The 10,873-nt window shown below is 59.0% G+C and overlaps 2 protein-coding genes and 1 long non-coding RNA gene across 6 annotated transcripts in view; 1 reads left to right on the top strand and 2 right to left on the bottom strand.

The window, feature by feature from the left end:
- LIM2 (lens intrinsic membrane protein 2) overlaps nt 1-6,761 on the bottom strand; it is a 7,716-nt gene extending 955 nt beyond the window's left edge. Inside the window, exons 1-3 of one of the 2 annotated variants that reach the window (XM_006144681.1) lie at nt 6,519-6,761; nt 2,989-3,004; nt 1,861-2,052 (exon numbers count right to left, since the gene is read on the bottom strand). In XM_006144681.1, the coding sequence (XP_006144743.1) occupies nt 1,861-2,052; nt 2,989-3,004; nt 6,519-6,761 (451 nt within the window). The remainder of the gene's footprint in view (nt 1-1,860; nt 2,053-2,988; nt 3,005-6,518) is intronic. The other variant, XM_006144682.1, reaches the window with a different exon arrangement.
- A 689-nt stretch (nt 6,762-7,450) lies between these two features.
- On the bottom strand, nt 7,451-9,315 carry CUNH19orf84 (chromosome unknown C19orf84 homolog). The gene is made up of 2 exons (XM_014586344.2): nt 9,218-9,315; nt 7,451-8,734 (listed from the first exon to the last, which is right to left on the bottom strand). Exons 1-2 carry the CDS (start codon nt 9,250-9,252, stop codon nt 8,176-8,178), a joined length of 594 nt encoding a protein of 197 aa, XP_014441830.1. The 5' UTR covers nt 9,253-9,315; the 3' UTR covers nt 7,451-8,175.
- On the top strand, nt 8,666-10,604 carry LOC102495391 (uncharacterized). Of its 3 annotated transcripts, none has more exons than XR_001370103.2 (4): nt 8,666-8,751; nt 9,714-9,847; nt 10,100-10,181; nt 10,442-10,604. It is a non-coding gene; the product is annotated as an uncharacterized LOC102495391 (long non-coding RNA). The 3 variants fall into 3 exon arrangements; XR_001370104.2 differs by lacking the exon at nt 8,666-8,751 and adding an exon at nt 9,405-9,475; XR_003548778.1 differs by lacking the exon at nt 8,666-8,751 and having other exon boundaries at nt 9,326-9,847.
- The last annotated feature ends 269 nt before the right edge of the window (nt 10,605-10,873 follow it).

The following is a 10,873-nucleotide window of genomic DNA, read 5'->3' on the forward strand; positions in this document are numbered from 1 at the left end:
GTAAGGGTGAGGACAGGATGGGGCTGGGTTGAAAGTGGGAGTGACAGGGGCCATGGGGGTGGCTGGGGTTGGGGGGCTGCACCAGGCTGAGGCCCATGTTTGCTTCTGACCCGACCCGACCAAACAGGCGTGGTCCTAGCCACCCTGGGGCAGGAGGAGGCCCTACCAAGGATGCCTCTCCCCCAGCAGGGGGCTTGGCGGTTAAGATGCTAGACTCCCACATGGTTGGCCATGGGGGTGGCTGGGGTTGGGGGGCTGCACCAGGCTGAGGCCCATGTTTGCTTCTGACCCGACCCGACCAAACAGGCGTGGTCCTAGCCACCCTGGGGCAGGAGGAGGCCCTACCAAGGATGCCTCTCCCCCAGCAGGGGGCTTGGCGGTTAAGATGCTAGACTCCCACATGGTTGGCCATGACGGGAGTCCCAGGCCTGGCAGCTTGAAAACCACGCGTCATGTGCACCTGCCGGAACCCGAGGAGCATGGAGGAGAAAATACGGCAGTGTGGCCATCCCGGGGGGGGGGGGGGGGGCTCCTGCTCACTGTCTCTCTGGGCGGGTACGCACGCCCTATGGCAAAAAAAAACTTTTTTAAAAAAGAGAGAGAAATACCACTTGTCCCACCCTGTTCTATCAAAAGCAAAACAAAACAGAAGAACCTCTGGGGCTGGGGTTGGGATGGGGATGGGTTGGACGGCGGGGCAGGTGGCAGTGCAGTGGAAACACACTGGGCCCACACGGGAAGGGGGCTCCGTGAGCAGCCGGGGTGCATGCACGAGCACACCCCACAATCCAGCTGATAGAGCCGGGGTGGGTCACAGCACAAGGACTCGGGGGTCTCTGTCTATCTATCTCTGTGCCTCTCTCTCTCCCAGAAGAAATAGCTCTAACGAACACCTTCAGTGGGTCATTGTCCCTGGCTCCTGGCGGGAGGCTACACCCATGGACTCTCCTGCGTGACGGGAGTGTCTGTGCTGGTGAACCCTGGGGTCACACCTGCGCTGAGGCTATCGCGATGCTATGACGCAGGGTGCAGCTGGCCACCAGAGAGTCCAACCACGGTGAGGGAGTGGGGGCTCTGAGACACCTGACATCAGCTGGCCTCTGGGGCAGGGGGGCTGGAGCTGGGTTGGGGGGCGGTGATCTGCCAACCACGCTTCTGTGCTGAGACTCAGATCAACGCGCCGGATGCCGCAGCTCAATGGAGCCTCCCGGTCGGCAAACACAACCGTGAGCCCGGGATTCCATAGGAAGACCACGGGGGAGCTTTGCCTCGGGGCCTCCCTGTGCGTGTCACCATTTCGCTGGTTGGGGTTGTGGTCTCTACAATAAAGCTGCAGTCCCTGTTCTCCGAGTCGTTCCAGCGAGTGCTCAAACCTGTATGCGAACCCCAGTTTTTTAAGAGAGATTTTTGCTATAAGGTTCATGCATTCGTTGGAGAGACAGACAGAAAGTGAGAGGTCACCCCCAGGGAGGATGGCCATGCCACAGTCCCTTCTCCTCCATTCTCCTCTCAGGATTTTGGGGATGCACACACACATGCTGGGCGTAAGTTTCAAACCACAGGGTCTGGGACTGAAACCGCAGTTGGCCACATGGGAATCCAGCAACATAACCATTACTCCATCTGCTGGTCCCAGGAACTCCGAATTGGTAGCCAGCTGGTCAAAAGTACAGATGGCGTGGGGACAGCCAATGGACAGTGCCCCACGCCTGTGGGTCGGACACTAACTCCTGGTCAGCCCCAACTCATCAATCCATGCAGGGCAAGCTAGACGTGGAGACGGCCTGGTTAGTTTGGGGTGGGGGCTGAATGAGGAGGGCCGGGGCGGGGACGGGAGTGGGCGGGAGGAGGGCCACTCACTGGAAGCGAAGAACATGATGCCGGCGGAGAAGGGCCGGGAGAGGCGGGGGGAGGGGGGGGAGAGGCGGGTGAAGGTGGGCTGCTGAGCGAAGGCCAGGATGCCCATGATAATCCCGGAGGAGGCGCACAGGGCGGACAGGATCATGAAGGCCCGGGTGGCGTTCCAGTATGCTGCGGGGGCACCCACGGTCACTCCCCGCCTGCCCGGCCCTCGGGTTGGGGAGAGGGCACTGCCACCTCTGGGATGAGAATGCCTTGTCCCTCTCCTTTCCTATCACCCAGCAAGCTCCTATTCATCCTGCAAAGCCCAGCTGCCAGTACCCCTTCATTGGGAAGCAACCCATCACAACCTGGGCACCATCCTCCCCTCCGTCTGGCTGCGACTCTGTGCCTGGGACCCTGCCCCCAGCCTGACTGCTCCCTGAGGACAAGAACACGGACTCCATGTTACGAGAACCCCGGCACAGGTTTGGTGTGTACACTGGCCTGGGACAGCGTGTGCCGAGTGACTAACAGACACACGCTCCCGCCATCGCTCTCGGCCCTCTTACTGCTCTTTCACCTCCTTCACACCACTTGCCCGTGTCCGTCTCGCCCCCATAATCCTCAGCTCGCTGAGGACAGGGCCTGGCTCGCTCCCTCACCGCCGTCTCCTTGGCACCTGTGCATAGCACGTAGCAGGTGCCCAGTAAACACGGAGAGAGCATGAGCTCTGGGCTCCTCTGTGCTTCGCTCAGGACGTGCCCTGGGGGCTAAGGTGACAACTTAGCGACCGCCAGCTGTGTGCTCCACGCCCCCACACGTGACCCGTTCGTCCACCAGGAGTCCCGGCTGTCACTGCTACGTTTACCCTCACTTTTTTTTTTTTGAGAGGTTTTCACTGGAGGGCGCATGCGCTCGCCAGACAAACAGAGAGAGACAGAGAGACAGAAAGCGAGAAATCACCCCCCAGGGGGGATGGCCACGCCGCAATCCCTTCTCCTCTATTCTCCTCTCGGGATCTTGGGCACGCACGCACACGCGCCCGGTGTGAGTTCTAAGTCACCGGGTCTGGGACGCGAACCACGGTCGACTACGTGGGAGTCCAGCGACATAGCCATTATGCTAACTGTGGTTCCCAACCCTCACTTTTCAGGGGAAGAGACTGCAGCTCAGAGAAATTAGAAATGGGGCCACCGTGGAATTCCAGTCTCTCGGAACACCAGGGGGTGCTTGTGCACTGACGGCTGGGCTCCCTCACCAAGAAGTAAAAGTCCAGAGTAGCTACAAAATACGGCCTCTTGACACGTCGGGGCAGGTGGGAGGAACTCCTGGCTGTTTCTCCTGCATGGGAGAGGGTTCCAGGGTGAACTGTGCCCCCTGCCCCCCAAACTGTCACGTCGAACTTCCACCCCCACTGGCTCAGTGCAAATAGGGTCATGGCGGACCTAGACAAGTCTGTGTTGGAGCCAGGTGGGTCCCTCATCCAGTCACCAGTGTCCTTCTCAAAGGGGAACTTTGGGACCGGCAGTTGGTGTAGTGGTTAAGTTGCTGAACACCCACACGGACAACCACAGTTTGAGTCCCAGACCTGGATGCTGGAAACTCACGCCAGATGCATGTGTGTGCGTGCCCCAAATCTCGGGAGAATGGAGGAGCAGGGATTGCGTCATGACCATCCCCCTGCGGGGGTGATTTCTCGCTTTCTGTCTCTCTGGCAAGTGCACATGCCCTATAGCAAAAACCTGTTTCTTAAAAAAAGCAAGGACTCTGGACCCAGACACACGCAGGGAGAAAGAGAGTGAGGATGAAGGCAGAGATGGGTGATGCTTCCACAGACCAAGGAACGCCAGAGACCCCCAGCAAACCACCAGAACCAGAGAGAGACAGAATGGGTTCTCCCTCCCAGCCTGGGAGGGAACGAGTCCTGCGGAGCCTGGCCTTGAACCCGGGACCCCAGAACAGAGACAACCATCGCCGTGGCTGCGACCACCCCGCGTGCAGTGCTTGCTGGGGCAGCCTAGAAAATGGGTGCAGGTGTCCCTGGTATTTTGGTCTGGAGGACGTCTCGGCACGGGGCAGCGCTTCCTTTCCTGTGGTCGTGCTAGAGCGGGAACAGAAGGTGCGAAGCTCTGAGCCCTGCCTAGATCTGCTGGGGGCAGCAGGCTGCAGGAGGCTGGGCCCGTGGACCACCCGTTGGGATGTCTCTATGGAAAACCTTCTCTGCTTCTCAGACCACTGTGGGGTGCCTTCTCCCGAAGGGCCGCACGCCGGTGACTATGCGGTCCTGCCGGACACACAAAACTAGATATTTTTTCAAAAAAGAGCTGCCCATCCAGGTTTTTCTGCAAAAATCTCCAGGTTTTTAAGTACTTGCAATGAATCCAGAAGCTTTAAAAACACCAGGCCGACCCCATAACACGTCTGCCCCGGGTTCGGCCCCGGGAAGCAGGCCGAATCCCCAGGAGCAGAGGAGAGCAGACAGCCAACGCGCCGGCTGTGTGGACAAACACCCAGGGGTCAGGTGGGGTCAGCTCTGTCCCCAAGGCTTCTGGTTTTGTGGTCATGAGGTCAAACGAGCTGAGAACTGTCCCCAAGCCTGCCTCTGTCCTGTCCTGGCAAAGAGATGGAGGTGACTCAGAGCTGTCCCCTGGGGACTTTCTGGTCTGAAGCAGGAGAAACGATGCACGTGGCCCAAATGAGAAGACGGGAAACGAAAGCATGGCTAGATCAGGCCGGCTGGCTGTGGAGCGGACAGCCCAGGGAAGCCTTCCCACCGCTCTGCCTCGGTTTACCCTCAGGCGGGTGGGCACCCTGCTGCCTCTCTCCCGGGGCTGCCTCAGGGGTTCAGGGCAGGTGAAACGTCCCAGCCCAGGCCCGTCACATCACAGGGCTCAGCGAGGGTTAGCGCTCCCTCCCACCCCTTCGAGAGAACGTTCGACTACTCGAGGTCCAACCTCGTGTCTTAGTCATAGCCACAGCCTTGCCCTCTCAGTGTTGGCGGGACCTGGAAGGGCACCTGTCCGTGGGAAGGGCTCAGACCAGCACAGAGGACACGGCACGCCCTCAGTGAACGCCCACCATTACAATCACCACTATTAGCGGAAGCAAAATACAGTAGGTTAGATACTACTAACATTACTATATGGTACATGCTGTAAGAAATATAGTGTATGTTGCATTTTATTAATTTATTAACTTGCTAAACCACAGTGTGTAATATACATTTATTACGTAATATATATTCATGCACCATGTTCTAATTAATATTATCCATAATATACATTGATCTACTTTATAATATACTGTGTAATATGCCACGCACTATATACTAAGTATTTTTTGAGAGTTTTTTTTCTTTTTTTTTTTGCTATAGTGTGTGTGTGTTTGCCAGAAAGACAGAGAGAGACAGAGAGACAGAAAGCGAGAAATCACCCCCCCCAGGGGGGGTGGCCATGCCGCAATCCCTTCTCCTCCATTCTCCTCTCGGGATCTTGGGCACACATGCACACGTGCCCGGCGTGAGTTTAAGCCACCGGGTCTGGGACTCGAATTGCAGTCGACTACATGGGAGTCCAGCGACATAGCCATTACGCTAACTGCTGGTCCCTATATTATGTACTATTAATTTATCATCTGATATATGGAATACATATAATAACACATAATATAGGATAGGTAATGTATGCTGTTAATTTATAAATATAATATGTATGATATATACGAAGGTTCTTCAAAATATTCATGGCGTTTCATGAAAAAACTATACAGGGATTTCTTTCTCTCTTTTTTTGCAGCAGAATAAACTCATACTAACTTGTAACATGTCTAAACAGGATTTAGTTTGGGATGCCAAGAAAGGTAAGACAACCATTTGAAGAAAGAGCCCCACCAGAGCAACGTGAATTCTGCTGAAATGAAGGACGAGCAGGTACGGAATTTATAGCAAAGCCTGGTGGAGGCGAGGACAGTGAGGTCATCTAAGCTTGGGGCAAGCGGATGGCGACAGTGTTCCAGAGAAAGCCACACTTTGCTAACGGGGAAGGGACAGGACGATGTGGAAGACGGCCCCACGGCGGCAGACCGTCCCTACCGATGTGGGAGGAAATACCATCTTTCTGGTGCCCTGTCACCGTGGGATCAAGATCTCGAAGCATTTCTCTGAAGAACCGTGACAGGAGGTGGCACGTGGCTTTACCAGTGTGGCGCTGAACACAGCACAGTCACGGCGGCGGCCACCGGATGGGAAGGGGTCCCGTCAAAGCAAACACGGACCGTGCAGGGCCGCAAGGTGTGGGGATGGTCAGGACATTCTCTTGTTGATGGCCCCTTCTGACTTATGTTTCTGTCCTGGTCTTCGATCTCCGAGTGCGTGCGTGTGCTTGTGCGTGTGCGTACATAAACTCCCTGACCTGGAGCACCGTAAGCAGTAAAAAACACCTGCATCGGGTATCTGCTCGTTAGGACGCATGCCGCCCTGTCTCCCAGCACCTGCGATGGCTGCGGCCCAGCACCCCCACCCCCAGCCGCTGCGCCTGACGCCTGCGTGTGGAAATGCCGCCTCTCAATTGACTCTCCAGCCAGCACGCCCTGTCATAGCAACCAGCCAGCGACCCTGAAATCCCAGTTCTGTCCGGTCCCTGTGACGGGCGGGTCCCTGCCTCCCTGAGCCACGGGGCTCCCCACCTGGAGTCCAGGTGGCCCCTGGCCATGAGCGCCCGCAGGCCCAGACCCGACCCAGGCTCACCGATGCTCTCCGTCTGCAGGTAGCACTTGCTGCCCAGGCAGTACCGCCACAGGCCCTGGTGTGCGAAGGTCCCCGACAGCCGGTACTGCATCCAGTGGTCCGTCGCTGTGGCCACCACCAGGAGGACGGTGCCCACCCAGGCGCAGAAGAGGCCGCCACCCATGAAGCTGTACATGGTGATCTGCAGGGAAGGGAGGAGGAGGGGCTGGGGCTGGACTCCCAGGGGTTGTGGAGGAAGGGGCTGGGGGAGGAGGGGGCAGGCAGTGGGACACCAGGTCCTCAGGAAAGGAAGGAGTTGGGGTCCTGGATCCTGGGTCCCAGGGAGGAGGGGCTGGGGGCCTGGATCCTGAGGAGGAGGGGCTGGGGGCCTGGATCCTGGGTCCTGGGGAGGAGAGGCTAGGGGCCTGGATCCTGGGACTGAGAAAGAAGGGACTGGAGGCTTGGACTCCTGGGTCCTGGAGGAGAAGGGATTGGGGGCCTGGCCCGCTGGGTCTGAGAAAAGAGGGGCTAACTGGACTCCTGGGTCCTAATGTGAGGAGGGGTCTGGGGCTGGGACACCAGGTCCCTGGGAGAGGAAGGAGCTGAGCCGGGACCCCTGGGATCCGGGGAGGGGGCTACTGCTCCAGGCCTGTGGCCTACCTGAGTGGCGGAGCCTGCCCTGAGCCCTCCTTCTGCCACGGCCTCCCTGTGCACACTGAGCTGAGCCAGGTCGTGGGCCTCTCTGCCCCCCTGGGCCCCCCAAATCCCTTAAGCCTCTGGACACAATGGTCCCAGGGTCCAGCAGCTTCCAGCAGGCAGAAGTGCAGCGGTGGCAGAGGCCCCACTGGAATTCGCTGAGGCAGGGATCCAGGGGGCTCCCCACCGCCCACGGCCTCCCTCGGAGACCATCCCCACCCCCACCTCTTCCCAGGCCTTGCTCACGGCACCCCTGGGCGGCCTGAGCTGTGTAAGCAACACACAGACACGCGAGACAGAGGAGCATCGTGCATTTATTGTGCACTCAGGGCATCCCGCCCTGCAGGGCAGAGGACGGTGCCAGGGCTCGGGCGACGTGTCTCAGAGCCGGGCCAAGGCAGCTCTGCGGGCAGGGTCTGGGGTGGGAAGGAGGCTGAGGACGGAGCTGGGTTCAGGCTGGAGTGCGGGACAGTTACAGTTGGGCGAAGGGTCACAGGGAACAGGATGGAGGTGGGAATGAGGGTGGCTCAGGGCTGAGGCACCGAACTGGGTCAGGGTTGGGGAAAGGGCGTGCAGAGGCTGGGAATGTGGTGGGGGTGCTGCAGCTGGGGAGGCAGGTTGGATCCCGGTTAGGGATGGGGCCGACAGCGCGGCTGCAGGTGTAGCTTGGCGGTGTTAGAAATGGGGTGAGGATGAGGGGGCCAGGCATGGGCCTGGGGCTGGGGCTGAGGGTCACGCGTTTTTCTGGCTTGTGACGCTTAGTCAGGGCTAGGCTTCAGTAGGGGACTTGCAGGACCCCCTTCGAGGCCATGGTATGGGGCAGGGGGAGGATGGGAACCTCGGATGGGACCAGGTTTACTCTGGGACCCAAAAAGCCCTTGGAGACCGCAGCCCTGGTGCTGGCCCTCCCGGACCTAGTACTCTGTCTCCCAGTCCTCCACAGCAGGTGGGGCGTCCAGGGCTGGCTCCGGACCTTGGGCTTCCTTCTTCCCATCCTGGGCAGGTGGTGGTGGTGATGATGGCGATGCCAGCGGCGGGGTCTTGGGGCCAGCCCTGGAGCCCCCCGCAAAGCCCCTCTCTGCTTTCTCTGCTCTCCCAGGGCTCCACTGCCGCTGGCCCCGGCCCCGGCACCGGGCCCCGCCCCGGGCGCCCCGGCCCCGGCCTGGCCTGTGCTGGACGTCCCAGCCCTCGCATCTCTGGGGAGGCCTCTTGGCCGTGGTGGGCTGGTTGGGGCATGCCTGGAGGACACAGGGGCAGGAGGGCAAGGCCTGTTGGAGGGTGCAGGCCCCCATCAGGGCACTGTGCAGCAGGTAGGAGAGGGCGTCCAGGCGGACGGGCACCGTCACAGAGGCCAGGCTCTCAGGGAGCCCCAGGTGGGCTGGGTCTGGGGGGCCCAGGGGCCAGGGTGGCAGAGCTGTGGCAGGCGCAGGGGGCCACGGCTCAGTTCCAGGTGACGGCGAGGGCTGGTCGGTCCTAGGACAAGAACACAGGTGAGCAGTCGGCGAGCCTGTCCTGGGGCCGCCCAGCTGCCGCGTGCACCCTCATTCCCTCCCCCCCACGCTGTCTGCTCGTACCCACCTCTCTTACCCTCACCTAGCCCCTGGCAGAATCCAGCCCCAATTCTCAGCTGCCTCTTTAAAATTGTTTCCAAGTAATTTGCCAGAGGGAGCCACACTTCCCAGGAGAGACCGAGACGGGACAAAGCGCGCCCCAGGAGGGATGGCCACCCGGCAAGCCCTTCCCCATTTCCGCCTTTTCAGGATTTTGGGCACGCGCACACGTCCCGCAGCAGGCCACGCCGGCGCCCCAACAGCACCGTGGCCACGCGGAACCTGCCGCTCAAGGCCCGGGCCCGGGAGAGGCCCTCTGTGCCCGTCCCTTTTCCCCATCTCCCCTCGGGGTCTGGAAAGCTCTGGTTTGTGTCCGCCCTCTCTCCAGTGACCGCCTCCCTCTCACCCCTGGGCCTCAGCCGGGTCCTTCATCTGCTCCATCTCCACATCGGTCTCAAGGATGTTCCAGAAACTTCTCAGGGATCGGCAGGGACCTGGGAGGTGGGGGCGGGGCCCAGGGAGAGGAGGGGCGGGGCGGGGCGGGGCTTTGCGCAGACGGACGGGATGTCCTGCCAGGGCCCGGATGTGGTTCCGAACCAGAGGTGTCAGGACGCAGCCTTCACCTCCCCGAGATCCGGGATTGCAGGCCTGCAGGACTCGAGGGGTATTTTGAGCAGGGGAACCCGGGCGTTTCCGACCTACACTGTGACCTAAGCCCTACTGGTCTGTGCCTGTTTCCCCGCCCAGGACCCAGGACCGGGCTCTGTCGCCGGCCGCTCTCCTGGGGTCTTGTGACCGCCTGGGCGAGCAGTGAGTGCGGAGTCTGCACAGCGCGTGGTCTGCTCGCCTTCGATGCAGTGGCGGTATTTTACTGAGAAGCAGTTGTCATCCTCTTTATTCAGGAGCTGTTTACTCGGTGCCGATGTGTGGGGTTCCAGGCTATGAACTGGGGACAAAATAGAGGCACCCTCTTCTCTCTGAAACTGCGAGTTTGTGAAGGAGGCAGACCAGCGTACACGGCACGTTTCCTGTACGAGTAGGTACCGGAATCAGGGCCAGGGACAGAGCCGGGGCGCCGGGGCGTGGGCGTGGGTTAGATCAGTCAGGGAGGGCCCCGAGACCTGGAAGGGAGGTACCCCTGGTGGAGGGGACAGCCAGCGTGAAGCTCTGGTAGTAGAAAGTGTTTGAGGGGCTGGAAAGGAACGAGCTTGGAGGAGAGCCCTAAGTTTTAGGGTTTTGTTTTCTCTGTAACGTTTTATTTTGGAATCATTTTAACTTTACGTAACAGATACAATCATCAGAGGATTCACCTCTACGCCTCACCCAGCTTTCCTGAGGTTACCGTTTCCATCGTCTTGCTCACATTTGTAGTAAGAAACCGCGGGGAGGGACGGTTAAGTACACGTCACACTTTATTGAGATGTCACCAGTTTTTACACGCATGTCGTGTTCCTGTTCTTGAATCCAACGTGGGGCAGCACACCGCAGTTAGTCAGCCTGTCTCCGCTGTCTCTGACCTCAATCTTTCCTTGTCTTTCACAACCTTGGCAGTTTGAGTGCTAGCTCGGTTATTTTATAAAGTGGAGGCCTATTTTAATAAATACTAACTGATTGAATCTTCATTTCACAGGTGACCAGACCACACTGGAGAGCAGTCAAGTAACTTGTCCCAAGGTCGCAGAGCCTACTTACTGAGTGGCCAACTGGAATTTGAACCCAGGCGGCCTGGCTCTAGAGTCTGTGCTTCAAATGGGGACACAAGTAGGACCCAGATCATATCGGAGCTTGCTGAAGGCTGCAATAAAGATTTTGAACCTTACATTTCTATTTTTTAATGAAAAGAGAATTGAGATGACTGAGCATTTGTGAGCAGAGACATAACTTGCCGTGTTTTAAGAGCACGTTGCGGTATGGAAAATGGACTGACGTGGGAAGGAGGCACGGGAGCAGAAAGCCCAGGGAGGGTGCTGCCATCTCCAGAAAAGGAGCAGTGGGGCCTCCCAGGGGTGGTGGAGGTGGGGAGACCTGAATGCATGTCAGAAGTATTTGGGAGGAAGGTCAA

Source organism: Tupaia chinensis, unplaced genomic scaffold (assembly GCF_000334495.1).
Source record: "Tupaia chinensis unplaced genomic scaffold, TupChi_1.0 Scaffold000129_1, whole genome shotgun sequence".
Classification (NCBI taxonomy): domain Eukaryota; kingdom Metazoa; phylum Chordata; class Mammalia; order Scandentia; family Tupaiidae; genus Tupaia; species Tupaia belangeri.

Coding starts and splice junctions, on each gene's coding strand:
- CUNH19orf84 (XM_014586344.2), bottom strand. CDS start 9,252: ATGGAGCAGATGAAGGACCCGGCTGAGGCCCAGGG. Junction 8,735..9,217: donor GACCCGGCTGAGGCCCAGGG/GTGAGAGGGAGG, acceptor TTCTTGTCCTAG/GACCGACCAGCCCTCGCCGT.